General features: G+C 45.3%; 1 protein-coding gene across 1 annotated transcript in view; it reads left to right on the top strand.

Moving 5' to 3' along the window:
- The window catches only part of LOC122932196 (putative helicase MOV-10), a 174,900-nt gene extending 174,272 nt beyond the window's left edge, over positions 1-628 (top strand). Inside the window, exon 23 of the mRNA XM_044286474.1 lies at positions 82-628. Coding sequence (XP_044142409.1) covers positions 82-146 — 65 coding nt within the window. The 3' untranslated portion in view covers positions 147-628. The remainder of the gene's footprint in view (positions 1-81) is intronic.
- Positions 629-22,896: the final 22,268 nt, after the last annotated feature.

The following is a 22,896-nucleotide window of genomic DNA, read 5'->3' as shown; positions in this document are numbered from 1 at the left end:
TTAATAATCTTCAGCCTGTTATTGGCCACTGTCAGGACTGCGACCAACTACTATATCTGTATTATTTCTATTATTTCATAGGTGAACCGAGTGGCGAGAGCGTAGTACAGCAGCAGGGAGAGCCAGCATGGAGACATGAACATTAACTTATCCTTGCTGATGATGACACTCATAGGAGATCTGCACACAGTCCTATTTTTGCTTTCGGACTGAAGCCTGCTATAGTTTTTATATATAGCCCAAGCAGTCTTTTTTATTTTTTTTGACAATTTTTTTTATGACTGCATTAAATTATATGTGATTTTTCCAAGTAAAATGTCCTCTTGATAAGTTGATGAAAATGTTATTTGTCGTTCCAAGAACAGGTATAATTCTTATAGCAAGATCAACCAGATTTCTCAGACTCCAAAGCTGGATAGTTTATGGCTTATAGAAGCCTATTTGTCTGTAGGTTTGCTGTTTCTTATTGTAGGAAGCCGGATGAACCTATGTGGCCTAACTGGTGGTCACCAAACTTTCCATGAATACATTTGACATATACATAAATAGTGCATCTGCAGCGTTATTCATGTTTGTAAAAATACCAAACTTTATTAAAGTCAATGGGGTCTGTCATAATTCACCAGAATCCATTTGAAAATAGTTTTTTTGTATAACATGTCTTAAAGGGATAGACTCTGGTATTACACCTGATCCCTATTCAAGTGCAATACTAAACAAAGCCAATGGACCAAGTGTGGTCCTACTTCTGAAAGCCGACCTTTTTTTTTTATAATCCAGATAAACTCCATTAACAGAACCATATGACATACTTTTCACCAGTAGTAATACTTTCATTTAGTAAAAAAAAACAAAAAAAAAATGTTATTTGGCTACTCAGTCAAGTAGCCGCAGCAGCCCATTGTTGGTGTCCCTATTAGCTAGCTGTTAGGGACACCAAACGCTAGCTAAAAGGGCCACAAAAGTCCTTTTAAGGCCTGGTATAGGTGTGCTATATTTTAGTGCATTTTAGCTCATATTTTAGCTCATTGTTGGTGTCCCTATTAGCTAGCTGCTAGGGACACCAAACACTAGCTAATAGGGCCACAAAAGTCCTTTTAAGGCCCGGTATAGGTGTTTTATCGATAGGTGTGATACACTGAGGGGTGTGATAGACTTATAATATACTTTCTAACATAGAAAGTATATTTAGTGCATTTAGTGCATAATAGCAGCCCAACTAACAAGCTTTCTATAGACTTGCGGTAACACGCCTATATATCAAACTTCAGAGAATTGGCAATTTTAACCCAACTTGATACAAATTTTACTTAATATTTATTGTATTGATCACCAGAGTGAAAACCAATCTTGATTGATTGTAATTGTCTTATCTTTATCCTTTGGCCAACACAAACCCTGCCCTGTTCCACTGCCTGTGATGGTGCACTGGGAGAGTCTACACTATATCACTACATTAGAATGGTTAATCTCGAGCACACCGGGGTTTTTGCACCAGTGGCGTGCCCAGGGGGTGGGGGAGGGGGTGGTGGCGGTCCGCCCCGGGTGCCGGCTATCACGGGGGTGCCAGCAGGCCCAGAAGCAATGAGCGCTTCCATCAATACAGATGAATTGCTGACGCGCTGACACCCACATACTGTGGCAGGGCAGGGAGCGGAGCGCATAGTTCCCTGCCCCGCCTCCGATCACCGTCATAGGCTTGCAGGACTAGTAGGCCTGAAGCCTATGCGGTAGTGAAATCCTGGCGCAGGCGCGCGTGATAACGTCATCGCGCTCGCCTGTGCCGGTACTCAGCAGCACAGTGCCGGGACTTTGCGAGCAAGCGCAGGTAAGTATTTAGCTTTTAGGCTTTTTTTTGTTTTGTTTTTTTCTTTTATGTGCCAACTTTGGGGGACATGAGGGGGGTGCACACAGGAGGATGAGGGGGGGGGATATGATGGGATACTGGGGATACTGTGTGGGTGCAAATTATTATGGAAGGGATTACTATGTGGGGGGAAAATTACTATATGGGCAATGTGGGGGACACTACAGTGTGGGGGACAGTACTGTGTGGGGGGCAGTGTAGGGGACACTACTGTGGGGGCGGTCTAACAGAGAAGAGGAAAGACAAGGTCTACATGACAGGAGATGTCCCTGGATGTAAGAGGTATGTGGTCAAGTATTGGGGGCGGGGGTGGGGGGGTTCACACCCTGGGCACGCCACTGATTTGCACTTAACTTGGTGAATACATTTGTGAATTGTTATAGAAGAACCAAAACTGTAAATCACCGAATTTTATATATTGGATTCAGAAAGTGGAATGTCTTAGATGATGCTTTATTTATTTTTTTCCTTCACAATTTTATTTAAACACTATCTATCTTTCATCTCCAATTTAAATGATGGCCTTATGGCGATCCTGGTAGGATTTTATTTCCACTACTTTCTCCAGTTTTACAACTTTTCTTATTCCATTAGTTGCACATATATAGAAGCGTCACTGACAATGAACTGACAATTAATCAGATTGGTGGAAGGGGGAGGGGACAAGGGGCCTGGATCTTGATATACATGCTGTATTTTGGAACTGAGAATATTCACGTTGTCTTAGTTAGTTTTATAGATAGTAGATATTTTTATATTTGGATTTCTTGATTTCTATGGCATGTTTTGTACTAATAAAAGTATAAAGTGAATTATGACTTTTATTAAGTATTTTGCCCAAAATGGGTGTTTTTTGAATAACAGAATATGACAGCAGTATATAATGCTTGAATTTCACACTAACAGATGCAGCAAGGGCTGTAAAATTGAGTTTTACACCCAAAAAGGGTGTTTTTTAAAATCCTGAAAATTATAGCTGTATTTCTAGCTTAAATTGCACACTGACTAATGCGGCAGTGGCCCCAGATGGAGCGGCATCTTGTCAGTCTCCCTATGTTGCCAAAAATATCCCTAAGGGTGAGTTTATCCGCATCAGATGCAACTCAGGATGCAACATGCCGCATGGAGATGCAATCTGCTGCCTTCCGCCTCTCCATGAGACAATACTCCCAGCATAGTTTAGCATGCGCCCAGAAGGAAGCCCTTTCCAGACCCAGACAATCATTATTATTTACCCATCACAAGCGCACACGTCGCTCTGAGAACTCAGATCAGTCACGGCATTCCCGCCTGCCTGTTTTTGTCACTACTTATAGTGTACAATACTCGCAGATCTGTAATATAGTAAGAAAACACTTACCTGTACTTTTAACAGATGACCAATGGCGCAGTGTCTTGAAGGGAGGCTTCTAATGCTCAGCCCGTAGAGCACCCACACGGGGCAACAGACTCTGCTTTTTCTTTGTATTCTGAGGGGACACAAGCTTCTCCGGTGTGGTTGCGGTTTCTCGGAAGCTACAAATGTGGGCATAAAATCTGTACGTGTTGCTCTTATATGCGACCTGGCAAGGAAGTTTTTTCCTATGCCATGAATCAAAGTTTTTCCATCAAACAATACATCAACTGTAACACCACTCATGTGGTCTATTGTATTTCATGCACTCTCTGTTCCCTCCAGTATATTGGTTGCATCACCAATGGCCTTAAGGTTAGACTGTGCAGGCACATCTCTGACATTCCTCATTCACATGCCAGGAATGTGTCTGCAGTTAGCCTGCATTTTTCAGTGGTGCATGGTGGCAACAGGGTTTAATAGTGCAAAGCCTGGAAAGGGTTACTCCACCATCTAGGGGTGGTAATGACAAGAAGAAGCTTTTGAATCGTGAGTCCTTTTGGATCTTTAAAATGGGGTCCACTACACCAAGTGGACTCAATCGGAAACATGACCTGATATTACATTATTGAATTTTTGATCCATGACTTGTGTGTGTTCTTTTGTTTTAACCGCCTCCAGACCGCCTAACGCAGGATTGCGTTCCGGAGGCGGTCGATTCATTGTTCCTTTACGCTCCGGTGCGTCATCTCACGAGACGCGAGATTTCCTGTGAACGCGCACGCACAGGAGCGCGCGTTCACAGGAACCGGAGGTAAACGAGCTGATCTACAGCCTGCCAGCGGCGATCATTCGCTGGCAGGCTGTAGATTAGATTTTTTTGTTAACAGCGTCTAATATACCTGCTAGCTTGTCCTCTGGTGGTCCCTTTTGCTTGGATAGACCACCAGAGGACACAGGCATCTTTGTAAAATAGCACCAAACACCACTACACTACCCCCCTGTCACGTATTAACCCCATTTATTAACCCCTGATCACCCCATATTAGACTCCCTGATCACCGCCCCGTCATTGATCACCCCCCTGTAAGGCTCCATTCAGACGTCCGTATGTGTTTTGCGGATCCGCGGATCCCCAAAACACATACGGACGTCTGAATGGAGCCTTACAGGGGGGTGATCAATGACAGGGGGGTGATCACCCCATATAGACTCCCTGATCACCCCCCTGTCATTGATCACCCCCCTGTAAGGCTCCATTCAGATGTCCGTGAGTGTTTTGCAGATCCGATCCGTGGATCCGCAAAACACATACGGACGTCTGAATGGAGCCTTACAGGGGGGGGTGATCACCCCATATAGACTCCCAGATCACCCCCCTGTCATTGATCACCCCGGGTACTGAAATGGCCAGTCTGCAGTCCAGATCTTTCACCTATAGAGAACATTTGACGCATCATAAAGAGGAAGGTGCAACAAAGAAGGCTCAAGACGATTGAACAGTTAGAGGCCTGTATTAGACAAGAATGGGAGAGCATTCCTATTTCTAAACTTGAGAAACTGGTCTCCTCGGTCCCCAGATGTCTGTTAAGTATTGTAAGAATAAGGGGAGATGCCACACAGTGGTGAAAATGGCCTTGTTCCAACTTTTTGGGGATTTGTTGACACCATGAAATTCTGATTCAACATATTTTTCCCTTAAAATGGTACATTTTCTCAGTTTAAACTTTTGTTCCGTGATTTATGTTCTCTTCTGAATAAAATATTAGAAGTTGACACATCACATCATTGCATTCAGATTTTATTCACGATTTGTATAGTGTCCCAACTTTTTTGGAATCCGGTTTGTATTAAAAAAAAAGGGAAAAGTTGACTTTTAGAGAGATATTTCTCAAACCCAGCATGGGTATATGTAAAAATACACCCCAAAACACATTGCCCTACTTATCCTGAGTACGGCGATACCACATGTGTGACACTTTTTTGCAGCCTAGGTGGGCAAAGGAGCCCAAAATCCAAAGAGTATCTTTTCGATTTCACAGGGCATTTTTGTATGCATTTGGATTCCAGACTTCTTCTCACGCTGTAGGTCCCCTAAAATGCCAGGGTAGTATAAATACCCCACAAGTGACCCCATTTTGGAAAGAAGAAGTCGCTTGCTCCTGGTTCCGGGGCAAGGAAGAAATATCTTTACCTGGCGTACTGTGGGCGGAGACTCCCCGGGCTATCAGGAAGGGAGTCTTGTTACAGGCTGCAGGCGGCGCAGGCGCGATGTGTCACGTGACTGTGTGTGCATCATGATGTCAGCGTCACACCAATGCTGGTGTAAAAAAAGCCGGGAACGCCGTTTTCTGCGGTCTCTCAATTGCTCCTATGATGTCGGCTTCTATGGTTCTAAGAGCTGCCCGCAAGCCTATGAATTCTGCCTCAGTCGCCCTCAGCCCGGTTAGCCTCCTCTCCAAAATGTCGGTGTATTACATTGGTGGGGTTGTGGTTCCCTTCATTCACCCTAGGTGCTTGGTGCTGGTAGGAATTTTTTGTATGGACTTGGATCCTAATAAAATTCATAAATTTGATTACTTGTAGGGTGGAGAAACCTCCACCGCCAAGGCACCTGGTGCTGATTCGGGCCACAAGAAATGCGTGATTTGCTTAAAATCCTTTTGCTCTAAGGCCAAGCCCTATGCCCTATGTGTACAGAGAAGATTGTGTCCGAAGAGTCTCCCTCTCTTTTGGACTCCATCCGGAGCATTATTAAGGAAGAAGTCAATGCAGCAGTGGAGTCCAGGCTACCACTTCATCCCCACAGGCCTCTACATCCCATAGCTCTCAGTTATAGAGGCTGGATTTAGATGAGGGGGAGAATGCCTCTAGTGACGACTCCGACTCCTCAGAAGATTGGTCAGGCAGACCGTTATTTCTTCTGGAAGACACCCAGGGTCTCTTAAAAACTATAAGAGCCACCATGAACCTGGAAGATACCAAAGAGAGTGCATCCATTCATGACAAGATGTTCCAGGGTCTGGGGGAAAGAAATTATAAATTACTCTTACCAGTGATTTTCCAATAGCCTCCACAACGGCACTCCAGGAGGATGAAGTCTCCGCCTTCCAGGACTGGAAACAACGAAGAAGCACACGTTTAAAAGGCCCCCTCCCCTTACCTGCTTCAGTTAATGAGATAGGACTCATTTAGAAATGCAAGAACTGTATTGAAATCTTTAACAGTACAACAACATAATACATCCCAAAATAAATATATTAACATGGGTAGTGAAATCCAGTGCCGTTGTGGAGGCTATTGGAAAACCCAATTACCGGTAGGAGTAATTTATTATTTTCCCCGACTCCTCCACAATGGCACTCCAAGAGGATTTACAGAGAAACAAAAATTATTAGGGCGGGACTACTGCAGACAATATTTTTCTGCCATATGATAAATCATGATTTAGAAGTACATCCAACTTATAATGTTTAAAAAAGGTATTTGGATTTGCCCATGTAGCTGCTCTACATATCTGCTCTACCGAAGCAAAGGCCTTTTCAGCCCATGAGGTTGAGACTGCTCTGGTAGAATGCGGGTTGAATGCGGGTTGAGACTGCTCTGGTAGGTTCTTTTGATGATAACACAACTCGATCATGTTTCTTATCCATCCGGCGATGGTACTTTTTCTTGTTGCTGATCCTTTGTGTTGACCCTGATATTGCAGAAGGAGATGATAAGAGTTCCTGAATTCTTTGGATACCTCCAGGTTAGTCAGTAGGCATCTTCTGACGTCCAAATCTGGTATTTTCTCTCCCGATCGTATGATGGATTTTCGCAAAAAGATGGGAGAGAGACTTCCTGCTGACGATGGAATCTAGAGGCAACCTTGGGAAGAAACACAAGCATATGTTTAAGAATAATGCTATCCTCTAACACCGTGAGGTTAGGTGCCCTACAGGAGAAGGCTTGAATTTCTCCTACCCTTCTGGCTGACGTTACTGCTAGTGGTTCTTTCTGTAGCCGTGGTTTTAAGAGTTAACTGCTTGAGAAAGATTTCATCTATCGGTTCAAAGGGTGTGTCCATTAAGACCTCCAACACTAGGTTTATGTCCCATGGTGGAACAATGGAGTGTACAAACGGACATCGTCTGGATGCGCCTTTTATAAACCGCTTAATTAACTGCAAGTCTGCCAGTCTTACCTCTAAGAAGCTACTCAATGCCGCGACTTGCACTTTCAGGGTACTTGTTTTGAGCCCTTTATCAAGGCCTGCTTGTAGGAAGTCCAATATGAGCAGAATATTGGGATTTGGCAACTGTCTCAACAAAGGCTTTCCATGTTCTAGTATAGATTTTGGAGGTTGATTCCTTTTTACTGAATAAAAGTGTGGAGATTACCAGGTTGTTAGGTGCAATCTTGCCACATCTGGATGGAACACCGGACCCTTTCGTAGAAGTCCTGGATACATTGGGAGAGACCAGAATTGTCCCGCTTCCAGATTGAATAGGAGCGGAAACCAAGACCTCTTTGGCCAGAAAGGCGTGATTAGTATAATCTGTGCCTTTTCCTCCATTGCTTTTGTCAATACTCTCGGAATTAGATTGTAAGGGGGAAAAGCATAAAGGAGATCTTTTGGCCATGGGCTTGATAAGACATCCACCATTAACGGCTGGTCCTGGCTGGAGAGGGAACCGAATAGCTCGAGCCGCTTGTTTTTTCGACTTGTGAAAAGGTCCACCTTCTGAATTCCCCACTTCTTTGCTATTTGTCTGAACATATCGGGGTCTAGCGACCACTCTCCTGCCTTAAAGTCCCTTCTGCTGAGATAGTCTGCTACTATGTTCTCTTTGCCTTTTAAATGGACGGCTACTAACGATGTTACATTTTTCTCCGCCCAACGGAAAATTCTTCCTGCCAGATCCTGTAGTCTTTTGCTTTTTGTCCCTCCTTACCGGTTTATTTAGGCCACTGTGGTCGCATGGTCGGATAGAATCTTTATATGATGGGACTTTATCGATGGATACAGAGACAGAAGTACCCTAAACACCGCCTCTGATGGTCGCCCAAAAACTCCTTTTTGAAGATTTTTTCTTATGTTCCACCAGAAGAGGGATAATTTAACTTTTAACGGAATTCTTACTCTTCTGTCTAAAGAGTCCTGATTCCCGTCCCAGGATTCTAAGAGGAACTTCTGTAGGATCCTCGTGTGGTGTTGGGCCCATCTGACCTCAGGAATTGTGTAAGTTAGATGACCCAGTAGTGCCATGACGTCCCTGATTGACACTCTTCTGGATTCGCTGAATAGTGAGATCCTTTGACCCAGGACAATCTGTTTCTCTTGAGGGAGAAAAGACATGAGTTTGTTGAAATCTAGAAGGATTCCTAAAATTTCTTCCTTTGGCTGGGAACTAGATCTGATTTCTGAATATTCATCAACCATCCCAGCTCCACTAATTCCTCCTGGATGATCTTTAGATGTATCCGAAGATCCTGAAGGGATGGGGCCGATATCAAAAGATCATCCAAATATGGTATAATTACTATTCCTTGGAGATGAAAGAACCCGGTTACTTCGGCCATGATCTTTGAAAATATTCTTGGGGTAGCGCCTGGAACTGGAAGTGACATCTGTGACTTTTTAGAGATATCGCGATTCGGAGAAACTTTTGGTATCCTCTGTGAATAGGCACATATTAGTATGCATCTGAAAGATCCATAGTCACCATGTAACAGTCACGAGACAGGAGGTTTACTGTGGATCTGATAGTTTCCACCTTGAACTTTTTGTAGCTCATATATCTGTTTAGTCTCTTCATATTGATAATTAATCTGAAGGTCCTGTTTGGTTTCTTGATTAGGAATATGGGTGAATAAAACCCCTTTCCTTCCTGACCTATAGGAACTGGGGTTATGACTTGTTTTTCTAAAAGGGATAGAATCTCTGATTCTAAGGCTTGCTGTTTTTCTACTTGTCTTAATGGTCTGTTGAAGGTAAAGTAGTCTGGAAGAGGTGTGTTGAACTCGAGCTTGTACCCCATGCTTATTGTATCTTTTACCCATGTCGAGGCTGAAAGTTCTTCCCAGACCCAGGTTTCAGGCAAAAATTGTTTTCCTCGGATCATTGGGTAGGCTTTGTAGAGGATTCAGGGTTGAATAAGAACCCTCTCCCTCTTCCCCTGTAGGGTTGCCATCTTCCAGAGCTCTCTTTTCTCTTTTGCTCTGGCCTAGCCTTTCTTTGACCTCGAAAGGAACGACGCTGTTGGTAGAATCTGGAATCAGAAGTAAAGCCTTTCTTGCTATCTGATGCTTTGTCCAATATATCTTTAAGGACCGAACCAAACAGTTTATCCCCCTCACATGGAATGGAGCATAGATGACTCTTTGAAGTGGCGTTGTCACGCCCATGTTCATGGTCGTGACTCCTTGGGAGCCGCATGCAGTTGCCCGTGGTCTGGGTATTGTGTCAACCACAGCTGGGGGCACTTAGTTGTTTGCCTCAAGTGCGGTTGCCGCGGACAACAGGTATGCGTGCGGTTGCCTTTGGTTATGTGTGTGTGTTTGTATGCACTTTCTATGTCTTGTATTGCACGGGATCCAGTCTATGTGTCTGTGGCAGGTAGGTGTGGAAGTACTTTTCATCCTCCTGCCATATCCATAGGCTGTTCATGTTGCTATCCCCTTGCAGCTTGGCCACTTTAGACTCCTGTTTCTCCGTGTCCAGGAGGAACAGGTCGTCTTACCCTGCTCCTAGTAAGGGCCACCCTAAGGGCTAGTAGGGACTTGAAGGTTCCGGAGTATGAGCCCTCCCACCATCAGGGTCGGCTCATACAGTTAGGAGTCAGGGTCAGATTAGGGACGTATTAGGAGGTGACCTGCTCCCTGATTCTGTGCTCCTGGCCAAGTGGCGAATACATCTTCTGGCATCGCACGGCTGAGGGTTTTCCCTATCCTCAGCCGTGACAGGCGTCTCCAGACCATGACCTGAGCCATATAGCCTTTTGTGTGGCATTCAAGAGGGCTGAGGATCTGACTGACTTAAGTTTTACAAGGTCTGCTGAGGCATCAGAGAGAAAATTCAAAGCTTGTTTTAACATGGGGATTGAAGCTCCGCCAGGTGCTCTTCTAGTTGCATCAACCAGACATATAGAGACCTAGAGGTACATGTGGCAGTTATACTGGGTCTTAGCATGGCCATATTTGTCTCCCATGCACCCATGCACGTTTCAAAAGACCCTCACACTTTTTTTCCATGGGGTCCTTTAAAAGACCCATATCTTCAAAGGGCAAGGAAGTCTTTTTTGACATGTGGGTGACTGGGGCATCAATCTTAGGGATTATATCCCACAAGGCTAAGTCTTCATCTGCGAAGGGATATTTCAGTTTAAAGGAATTCGGAATCACATTCCGCTTCTCTGGATCTTTCCATTCCTTAGTAATTGTAAATAATGATTTTATGTTAGCATGAACGGGAGGTTCCTTAACTTCCTCAATATTCATGGTGGCTCGTGGTCTTTAATAGTCTTTCTGTATCCTCTGGGGTACAGAAGGGTCTCCCTGAGTCATCTTCAAAGGATTCTGAACCGTCATCTGATATAATCTCTCCTTCACCAGAGCCAGGTTCCTCCTGAAGATCCGACCTTTGCAATCTCTGCGAGGCAGAGGGCCGTGGAGAACTCGGTGGTAATCTTGTGTCAATTGCCATCTTAACCTCTTCCTTTATCATACTTCTTATAGAATCAAGGAAGGAAGGAAGGTGACCCTTCAGTCACTACTTTGTCCATACATCTGGGACATAACGCTTTTTTAGTCTTGGACGGAAGGGACTTCCTGCATATCACACACTTCTTCCGTCCTAGAGATATATCAGAGGCCTTTCTGGTGCTGGTTTCCCTGCCCTACAAGGTAATATAGATAGTTTAGGGCTTCTCATTGAGAATGATCACGCCGACAACCAGCACCACCCAGTGGGGAATTGCTAACACTTGTGCCCCCCACCTTCACTCTGCCATCCAAGTAACATAAACATATTTAGGAGGAGGCTTGCCGGGCTCTGGGTGGTAGGAGTATCCACAGGCTTGCGGGACATCACCGGAGCGTCCACAAGAGCCGACATGTGCAGTACGCCAGTCCTTCAGGGTCAGCGAATGTGAGGTCACAGGGGTCAGTTACCAGACCGAGGGTTGCTCTTAGTACTCACAGTTTGTTGTATACCCTGGGCAGGCGAACAGCAGTGATGAAGAGGCTGGCACGTAGATCCTCTGGGGCACTCGGTAGATATAGGGACCAGGCCGGGTGATTGGTGAGGTGCCCTGGGTGTTGTAGGTTTAGCGTGCCTGCGGCAAGATCCCATACAGTTCATGACGCCAGTGCCGGTAACGGTGGCACACCGATTGTTAGGAGGAATAATGGAGGTACACACGATTGTAGTTAACTAGAATTCCACTTTACTGAAAAGTTCAACTATGTACAAGCTTCAGACAGTTCCATATGACGGATATTGGTATCAGGCAGGCTTTACATAAATGGCAGGTAGAATCCGAGCAAGATAACTCAGAGGGAATAAAACTCACAGATCAGGCTGTACTTTCTGCAGAATCCTGTCTGGCTTTCTCCAAGGCCCGTATGCCTAATAGCTGGCTTTATCCTTGGGTAGGGAAACCTTCCGCTGGTATAAATCCTCTTGCTGTCAATAAACTTCTGCCCTTCAGCTTTCTACTTGGCTGGATAAGATTAGAACTGATCTGTACTTTGCAAAATGCAGGATAACTTCAGGAGGAAACTTCTTCTCCTAGACTAACTTCTGAGCTTCACTTGCTCAGGACTTCAGGCAGGCTAGACTGAACTACTTAGCCTCCTGGACTAGACTGCACTGACCCTTTCCTGTCTGGGCCTAACTATGTATATACTAGGGGGTTCCCTAGCTCCCTCTACAGCTTAGGAGGAGAAACTACACCCCTAGCAGGCCTGGTACACAGGAATTAACATGGAATTATGCAGTCATACAAACCGGATTCCAAAAAAGTTGGGAGACTAAACAAATTGTGAATAAAAACTGAATGCAATGATGTGGAGATGGCAAATGTCAATATTTTATTTGTAATAGAACGTAGATGACAGATCCAACGTTTAATCCAAGTAAATGTATCATTTTAAAGGAAAAATACGTTGATTACAATTTTCACGGTGTCAACAAATCCCCAAAAAGTTGGGACAAGTAGCAATAAGAGGCTGGAAAAAGTAAATTTGAGCTGGAAGACCAATTAACACTAATTAGGTCAATTGGCAACATTATTGGGTATAAAAAGAGCTTCTCAGAGTGGCAGTGTCTCTCAGAAGCCAAGATGGGTAGAGGATCACCAATTCCCACAATGTTGCGCAGAAAGATAGTGGAGCAATATCAGAAAGGTGTTACCCAGCGAAAAATTGCAAAGACTTTGCATCTATCATCATCAACTGTGCATAACATCATCCGAAGATTCAGAGAATCTGGAACAATCTCTGTGCATAAGGGTCAAGGCCGTAAAACCATACTGGATGCCCGTGATCTCCGGGCCCTTAAACGACACTGCACCACAAACAGGAATGCTACTGTAAAGGAAATCACAGAATGGGCTCAGGAATACTTCCAGAAACCATTGTCAGTGAACACAATCCACCGTGCCATCCGCTGTTGCCAGCTGAAACTGTACAGTGCAAAGAATAAGCCATTTCTAAGCAAGATCCACAAGCTCAGGCGTTTTCACTGGGCCAGAGATCATTTAAAATGGAGTGTGGCAAAATGGAAGACTGTTCTGTGGTCTGACGAGTCACGATTCAAAGTTCTTTTTGGAAATCTGGGACGCCATGTCATCCGGACCAAAGAGGACAAGGACAACCCAAGTTGTTATCAACGCTCAGTTCAGAAGCCTGCATCTCTGATGGTATGGGGTTGCATGAGTGCGTGTGGCATGGGCAGCTTGCATGTCTGGAAAGGCACCATCAATGCAGAAAAATATATTCAGGTTCTAGAACAACATATGCTCCCATCCAGACGTCATCTCTTTCAGAGAAGACCCTGCATTTTTCAACAAGATAATGCCAGACCACATTCTGCATCAATCACAACATCATGGCTGCGTAGGAGAAGGATCCGGGTACTGAAATGGCCAGTCTGCAGTCCAGATCTTTCACCTATAGAGAACATTTGGCGCATCATTAAGAGGAAGGTGCAACAAAGAAGGCCCAAGACGATTGAACAGTTAGAGGCCTGTATTAGACAAGAATGGGAGAGCATTCCTATTTCTAAACTTGAGAAACTGGTCTCCTCAGTCCCCAGACGTCTGTTGAGTGTTGTAAGAAGAAGGGGAGATGCCACACAGTGGTGAAAATGGCCTTGTCCCAACTTTTTGGGGATTTGTTGACACCATGAAATTCTGATTCAACATATTTTTCCCTTAAAATTGTACATTTTCTCAGTTTAAACTTTTGTTCCGTGATTTATGTTCTATTCTGAATAAAATATTAGAAGTTGGCACCTCCACATCATTGCATTCAGTTTTTATTCACGATTTGTATAGCGTCCCAACTTTTTTGGAATCCGGTTTGTACAATACAAAACATAATAGCAATCTCCCACAGGAGGTGGGGGACAACATGACCCAATTGACCCTTAGTAGTGCCCACCTTTACATAGTGGGACACTACACATGCTGCAACAAACACCAGTAGCGCCATGCTCCCTGCTCCCGGCATCCCTGATATACGCCAGCCCTCTGATGTCATCCGAGTGCCGGAACTGACACGGAGAGGCCTGGCCAATAGAATTCTAAGCCCTAGAGAACATTCGGCCTGTTTGCGCTCCACGCTGGAGCGCGATCCATTGTTCCCCACGATGCCAGAAGTGGGGGAACGGAAACCCGGGGCTGCCTTCATAGAAAGGCTTATGCTAAGGTACGGGCTAGAGTAAACACCTCACTGCACCCGTCCGCTGCATGGTCCTCCCAGAACGTAGTAACAGCAGTAGTAACAGGCCGTGCGATATCCAATTAACCCCTGCATGGCAGGAGCGGCTTCCATGCGATCCCGAGGACAGGAAACAACAAAAAACTGAAGCAGGTAAGGGGAGGGGGCCTTTTAAACTTGTGCTTCTACGTTGTTTCCTGTCCTGGGAGGCGGAGACTTCATCCTCCTGTAGTGCCTTTGTGGAGGAGTCGGGGAAAAGAAACGTGTTTTCCCGATTCACAATAATTTAAAATCACTTATATCTAAAGAATGGAGAGATCCTGAAAAGCGTGCTCCTATTTCAAATTCCTTTAAAAAGGAAATATCCGTTTTCAGATGCTGATACTAGCCTCTGGGATAAATCACCAAAATTGATGCACCTGTGGTGCGGATTTCAAAGTCGTCACTCCCGTTCAAGGACATGGGGTTACTACGTGATCCGATGGACAAAAAGAGTGAGAGCCTACTCAAAAGAGCTTGGGAGACGAATATGGCTATGTTTAGGCCTAGTATTTCTGCTACCTGTGCCGCCAGATCCTTGTCCGTATGCTTTTCCCAGCTAGAAGATCGTTTGGCAGCAGGTACTCCCAGAGCAGAGATCCTAGCATCTCTGCCAATGCTCAAGTCAGCTGCCTTATCTAAAGCCCCCCGCAGAGCCATATGGCTCCGGTCCTGGTCGGGGGATACAGGATCCAAAAACAGTCTTTGTTCTATCCCTTGCGAAGGCGATAGACTTTCTGGGTCAGTTTTGGACGACATATTAGAGAAGGCGTCGGACAGGAAAAAAGGATTTCCTACTGAACCCAAATATTTCCACCAAAGACGTTCCTTTCGCTCCCAAAACAAACCTAGAGTGGACCAGAAAAAAAGGAAGTTATCAGGAAGATGGAAGCCTTCAAGAGGAAAAAGCAAAGGATTCCTCTTTAAACCGGATAAGGCATCAAAGTCCACCCAATGACGTCAGAGGTCGGGTGGAAGCAAGTTTAAAAAATGTTGCTCCAAGCTGGGAAAGGATGGGAATCTTCCCTTGGATTCTTGCCACAATTCAAGAGGGGTTCAAACTGGAATTAGACTCAAATCACTTTGTCGTATACAAACCACTGGCCAAAATAAAAGAGCAACTGTCTCTGGAATCCGGGCTACCCAGCCTGATTCAGAAAGAAGTCCTGCATCCCGTTCCAAAAGACCAGCATCAGCAAGGATTCTATTCCCCAGTGTTTTTTTATTCAAAAACCAGGAGGCTGCTTCAGGCTGATCATAAACCTGAAAAGTCTAAACAAGTGCCTAACCTATAAGAAGTTCAAAATGGAAACTATCAGGTCGACTATAAACAGTTTTGTTATACGGTGACAATGGACTTACAAGATGCATACTATCATATGCCAATTAGGGTCTGAGCTGAGGTCTGATTGGGGGTCTGATCTGAGGTCTTATTAACAATGGGGGTCTTATTGGGGCTGTCAGCTGAGGTCTGATTAACATTGGTGGTCTGACCAGAACTCTGAATAAAAAAATAAAAAAATTCTTATTGTACTCCTCTAAAACCTTTTTTGGTGCGAAAAATACTGTGTATGTATGTGTGTGTGTGTATATATATATATATATATATATATATGGAGAAAATAATGGCGGCACTGGAAAAAACACAAGGAGGGTGCTAGGTCCAGGGATGTAGCAGCTTACCCTGTCAGATGAAGATGAAGAACGGACAGCACTCCAAGTAAAAGATAGTGGTGTTTATTCACCCATGTGGATGGCAACGTTTTAGCTTATACAAGAGCCTTTTTCAAGCTGTTTTAATACTGGAAAAAAGTATTCTGGCCATATTCTGACCCCCATATCTTTTTTAGATTTACATCTATGGAGCTGTTAGGGGGCTAATTTTTTTGTGGGGCAAACTGTAGTTTCTATTTATACCACTTAGATGTGTGTGACTTTTTAATCACTTTTTATTAACATTTTTGAGGTGAAGCGACAAAAATGTTCTTTTTGATTTTAATTTTTACATAAGGGACCATTTTCTATGTAGGGGAGGAAGTGGTTAAGAAGAACTGATTGCAGAGCATTGCTTGAAGATTTAGCTGCTGTTTCCCAAGAAAAAGAGACAAAAGTGAAAATTACACTGGAGAGCATTTTTTTGCATTAATATAGTTAAAATAATGGTATCTATTACTCCAGATATTTTTTTTTAGTTAAATTTAACTTTTTATGCATAGCAGTTACATAGTTTGAAAAAAGACATACATCCATCAAGTTCAACCAAGGGATATGTGGGGATGCAAATCCCACCTACTTTTCTCCACTAGAGGGCAACAAAACCCATTATTTTTCATTACTTGATTAGCGTTTATAGGGAACTTGTCATCTCCCTTACACGGTCTTCTCTAAGGCAGCATACTGTAGTGGCACGTCACTCTTGTGTTAAATATGAAGTAGCTTTACAGAATTTATGTGCACTGCGTGGCCAGCGCTGACAGAGATGAGCCCAACGATGTGCATGCTGCTGCTGTGCTCCCCAATTGACCATTTTATTTCCTATGCAGAAGAAAAAAAAACTGTCAACCAGCATCTGGAGGGGGGTGGGCGGCAGCGTGCATATTATGCATATCACTGGAGGCATCTCTTGCTAGAGTTGAGCGAACACCTGGATGTTTGGGTTCGAGAAGTTCGGCCGAACTTACCGGAAATGTTCGGGTTCAGGATCCGAACCTGACCCGAACTTCGTCCCGAACCCGAACCCCATTGAAGTCAATGGGGACCCAAACTTTTCGGCACTAAAAAGGCTGTAAAACAGCCCAGGAAAGGGCTAGAGGGCTGCAAAAGGCAGCAAAATGTAGTTAAATCCCCTGCAAAAAAATGTGGATAGGGAAATGAATTAAAATAAAAAAAATAAAAACATAATTAAACAATATCAATTGGAGAGAGGTCCCATAGCAAAGAATCAGGCTTTACGTCACCCACCACTGGAACAGGCCATTGTCAGATATTTTGGCCCTGGCACCCAGACAGAGGAGAGAGGTCCCATAGCAGAGATTCAGGCTTCATGTCAAAGCAGAGAATCAGGCTTCATGTCACCCAACACTGGAACAGGCCACTGTCAGATATCTTTAGGCCCCGGCACCCAGACAGAGGAGAGAGGTCCCATAGCAGAGATTCAGGCTTCATGTCATGGCAGAGAATCATGCTTCATGTCACCCACTACTGGAATAGGCCATTGTCAGATATTTTGGCCCAGGCACCCAGACAGAGGAGAGAGGTCCCATAGCAGAGAATCAGGCTTCATGTCATAGTAGAGAATCAGGCTTCATGTCACCCAACACTGGAACAGGCCACTGTCAGATATGTTTAGGCCCCGGCACCCAGACAGGGGAGAGAGGTCCCATAGCAGAGAATCAGGCTTCATGTCATAGCAGAGAATCAGGCTTCATGTCACCCACCACTGGAACAGGCCATTGTCAGATATGTTTAGGCCCCGGCACCCAGACAGGGGAGAGAGGTCCCATAGCAGAGAATCAGGCTTCATGTCATAGCAGAGAATCAGGCTTCATGTCACCCACCACTGGAACAGGCCATTGTCAGATATTTTGGCCCTGGCACCCAGACAGAGGAGAGAGGTCCCATAGCAGAGATTCAGGCTTCATGTCATAGCAGAGAATCAGGCTTCATGTCACCCAACACTGGAACAGGCCACTGTCAGATATTTTTAGGCCCCGGCACCCAGACACAGGAGAGAGGTCCCATAGCAGAGATTCAGGCTTCATGTCATAGCAGAGAATCATGCTTCATGTCACCCACTACTGGAACAGGCCATTGTAAGATATTTTGGCCCTGGCACCCAGACAGAGGAGAGAGGTCCCATAGCAGAGATTCAGGCTTCATGTCATAGCAGAGAATCAGGCTTCATGTCATAGCAGAGAATCAGGCTTCATGTCACCCAACACTGGAACAGGCCACTGTCAGATATTTTTAGGCCCCGGCACCCAGACACAGGAGAGAGGTCCCATAGCAGAGATTCAGGCTTCATGTCATAGCAGAGAATCATGCTTCATGTCACCCACTACTGGAACAGGCCATTGTAAGATATTTTGGCCCTGGCACCCAGACAGAGGAGAGAGGTCCCATAGCAGAGATTCAGGCTTCATGTCATAGCAGAGAATCAGGCTTCATGTCATAGCAGAGAATCAGGCTTCATGTCACCCAACACTGGAACAGGCCACTGTCAGATATGTTTAGGCCCCGGCACCCAGACAGAGGAGAGAGGTCCCATAGCAGAGAATCAGGCTTCATGTCATAGCAGAGAATCAGGCTTCATGTCACCCACCACTGGAACAGGCCATTGTCAGGTATTTTGGCCCTGGCACCCAGACAGAGGATAGAGGTCCCATAGCAGAGATTCAGGCTTCATGTCATAGCAGAGAATCAGGCTTCATGTCACCCAACACTGAAACAGGCCACTGTCAGATATTTTTAGGCCCCGGCACCCAGACAGAGGAGAGAGGTCCCATAGCAGAGATTCAGGCTTCATGTCATAGCAGAGAATCATGCTTCATGTCACCCACTACTGGAACAGGTCATTGTCAGATATTTTGGCCCTGGCACCCAGACAGAGGAGAGAGGTCCCATAGCAGAGATTCAGGCTTCATGTCATAGCAGAGAATCAGGCTTCATGTCATAGCAGAGAATCAGGCTTCATGTCACCCAACACTGGAACAGGCCACTGTCAGATATGTTGAGGCCCCGGCACCCAGACAGAGGAGAGAGGTCCCATAGCAGAGAATCAGGCTTCATGTCATAGCAGAGAATCAGGCTTCATGTCACCCACCACTGGAGCAGGCCATTGTCAGATATTTTTAGGCCCCGGCACCCAGACAGAGGAGAGAGGTCCCATAGCAGAGAATCAGGCTTCAAGTCATAGCAGAGAATCAGGCTTCATGTCATAGCAGAGAATCAGGCTTCATGTCACCCACCACTGGAACAGACCATTGTCAGATATTTTGGCCCTGGCACCCACACAGAGGAGAGAGGTCCCATAGCAGAGATTCAGGCTTCATGTCATGGCAGAGAATCAGGCTTCATGTCATAGCAGAGAATCAGGCTTCATGTCACCCAACACTGGAACAGGCCACTGTCAAATATTTTTAGGCCACGGCACCCAGACAGAGGAGAGAGGTCCCATAGCAGAGATTCAGGCTTAATGTCATAGCAGAGAATCATGCTTCATGTCACCCAACACTGGAACAGGCCACTGTCAGATATTTTTAGGCCCCGGAAAACAGACAGAGGAGAGAGGTCTCATAGCAGAGAATCGGGCTTCATGTCATAGCAGAGAATCAGGCTTCATGTCATATCAGAGAATCAGGCTTCATGTCATAGCAGAGAATCAGGCTTCATGTCATAGCAGAGAATCAGGCTTCATGTCATAGCAGAGAATCAGGCTTCATGTCATAGCAGAGAATCAGGCTTCATGTCACCCAACACTTGAACAGGCCACTGTCAGATATTTTTAGGCCCCGGCACCCAGACAGAGGAGAGAGGTCCCATAGCAGAGAATCAGGCTTCATGTCATAGCAGAGAATCAGGCTTCATGTCACCCACCACTGGAATAGGCCATTTTTAGATATTTTTAGGCCCCGGCACCCAGACAGAGAAGAGAGGTCCCATAGCAGAGAATCAGGCTTCATGTCATAGCAATGAATCAGGCTTCATGTCATAGCAGAGAATCAGGCTTCATGTCATAGCAGAGAATCAGGCTTCATGTCACCCAACACTGGAACAGGCCACTGTCATATATTTTTAGGCCCCGGCACCCAGACAGAGGAGAGAGGTCTCATAGCAGAGATTCAGGCTTCATGTCATAGCAGAGAATCATGCTTTATGTCACCCAACACTGGAACGGGCCACTGTCAGATATTTTTAGGCCCCGGCACCCAGACAGAGGAGAGAGGTCCCATAGCAGAGAATCAGGCTTCATGTCATAGCAGAGAATCAGGCTTCACGTCACCCACTACTGGAACAGGCCATTGTCAGATATTTTGGCCCTGGCACCCAGACAGAGGAGAGAGGTCCCATAGCAGAGATTCAGGCTTCATGTCATAGCAGAGAATTAGGCTTCATGTCATAGCAGAGAATCAGGCTTCATGTCACCCAACACTGGAACAGGCTACTGTCAGATATTTTTAGGCCCCGGCACCCAGACAGAGGAGAGAGGTCCCATAGCAGAGAATCAGGTTTTATTTCATAGCAGAGAATCAGGATTCATGTCACCCACCACTGGAACAGGCCATTGTCAGATATTTTCAGGCCCCGGCACCCAGACAGAGGAGAGAGGTCCCATAGCAGAGAATCAGGCTTCAAGTCATAGCAGAGAATCAGGCTTCAAGTCATAGCAGAGAATCAGGCTTCAAGTCATAGCAGAGAAGCAGGCTTCATGTCATAGCAGAGAATCAGGCTTCATGTCACCCACCACTGGAACAGGCCATTATCAGATATTTTGGCCCTGGCACCCAGACAGAGGAGAGAGGTCCCATAGCAGAGATTCAGGCTTCATGTCATAGCAGATAATCAGGCTTCATGTCATAGCAGAGAATCAGGCTTCATGTCATAGCAGAGAATCAGGCTTCATTGTCACCCAACACTGGAACAGGCCATTGTCAGATATTTTTAGGCCCTGGCACCCAGACAGAGGAGAGAGGTCCCATAGCAGAGAATCAGGCTTCATGTCATAGCAGAGAATCAGGCTTCATGTCACCCACCACTGGAACAGGCCATTGTCAGATTTTTTTAGGCCCTGGCACCCAGACAGAGGAGAGAGGTCCCATAGCAGAGAATCAGGCTTCATGTCATAGCAGGGAATCAGGCTTCATGTCATAGCAGAGAATCAGGCTTCATGTCATAGCAGAGAATCAGGCTTTATGTCACCCACCACTGGAACAGGCCATTGTCAGATATTTTTAGGCCCCGGCACCCAGACAGAGGAGAGAGGTCCCATAGCAGAGATTCAGGCTTCATGTCATAGCAGAGAATCAGGCTTCATGTCATAGCAGAGAATCAGGCTTCATGTCACCCAACACTAGAACAGGCCACTGTCAGATATTTTTAGGCCCCCGGCACCCAGACAGAGGAGAGAGGTCCCATAGCAGAGAATCAGGCTTCATGTCATAGCAGAGAATCAGGCTTCATGTCACCCACCACTGGAACAGGCCATTGTCAGATATTTTGGCCCTGGCACCCAGACAGAGGAGAGAGGTCCCATAGCAGAGATTCAGGCTTCATGTCATAGCAGAGAATCAGGCTTCATGTCATAGCAGAGAATCAGGCTTCAAGTCATAGCAGAGAATCAGGCTTCATGTCACCCACCACTGGAACAGGCTATTGTCAGATATTTAGGCCCCGGCACCCAGACAGAGGCGAGAGGTCCCATAGCAGAGAATCAGGCTTCATGTCATAGCAGAGAATCAGGCTTCATTTCATAGCAGAGAATCAGGCTTCATGTCACCCAACACTGGAACAGGCCACTGTCAGATATTTTTAGGCCCTGGCACCCAGACAGAGGAGAGAGGTCCCATAGCAGAGAATCAGGCTTCATGTCATAGCAGAGAATCAGGCTTCATGTCACCCACCACTGGAACAGGCCATTGTCAGATATTTAGGCCCTGGCACCCAGACAGAGGAGAGAGGTCCCATAGCAGAGAATCAGGCTTCATGTCTTAGCAGAGAATCAGGCTTCATGTCACCCACCACTGGAACAGGCCATTGTCGGATATTTTTAGGCCCCGGCACCCAGACAGAGAAGAGAGGTCCCATAGCAGAGAATCAGGCTTTATGTCATAACAGAGAATCAGGCTTCAAGTCATAGCAGAGAATCAGGCTTCATGTCATAGCAGAGAATCATATATAAGTTAAATCCACGGCACTCCAAAAGTTTTTTTGCAAAATAAAGTTTCACATTTTAATTTTCAGTATACAGAATATCGTTCATGTACATCCAGTGCAATTCATAGTGCAATTCATTTACATATAGTAAGTATGTGCCATATCAGATAATTCCCGAACGTTTCGGTCTGTACGACCTTCTTCAGCGGGCTCTAGAGAAATATATAACGTGCATATGATGTAATTACAGCAAATTTTGGAGTATAATAGATATTCTGTAGGATCATAGTCATTAGGGAAAAAACATTTAAAAGAGGGGATTTATATTTCGTTTGGGTCCTAAAGGGGAATATATAATGGAAAAGGGGGTGTAAGGATCACAGGAAAGGGTTAAAACACGAAAATCCTATTGCCCAGTTAATTGGCCATGAGAGATATGGTGGAATCGGTGCCATAGTTGAGAGAAGGTCAGGTCCAAAGGGGTACATATCACTAATAACGTTTCAGTCATATATAGTAAATATTCTCTAAGTCTCAATAGGTATAGGCGTACTGGCATATCTATAGGCAGGGTCAGGAGGCCGGCGCAGAGATATGGTTAAAATAGGTGTCATAGTTGAGAGAGACATATCACTAATAGCGTTTCAATCATATATGGTAAATATACTCTAAGTCTCAATAGATATTGTATCTAGGCGTACTGGCATACCTGTAGGCAGGGTCAGGAGGCTGGCGCTGGATGTCAATTGTCTCTGAGTTTGGCGCTCTATTTATGGTACCAGACGGCGCTGTAGTGTGACGTACTGGGAGGTGGATGCATGCGCCGGAGGTGAGCAGTCAGGCCGGGGCGCTCAATGAT

The sequence above is a fragment of the Bufo gargarizans genome, chromosome 3 (genome assembly GCF_014858855.1).
Source record: "Bufo gargarizans isolate SCDJY-AF-19 chromosome 3, ASM1485885v1, whole genome shotgun sequence".
NCBI lineage: Eukaryota > Metazoa > Chordata > Amphibia > Anura > Bufonidae > Bufo > Bufo gargarizans.
The sequence above is the reverse complement of the archived record's forward strand: the minus strand, read 5'-3'. Positions and strand labels throughout refer to the sequence as shown.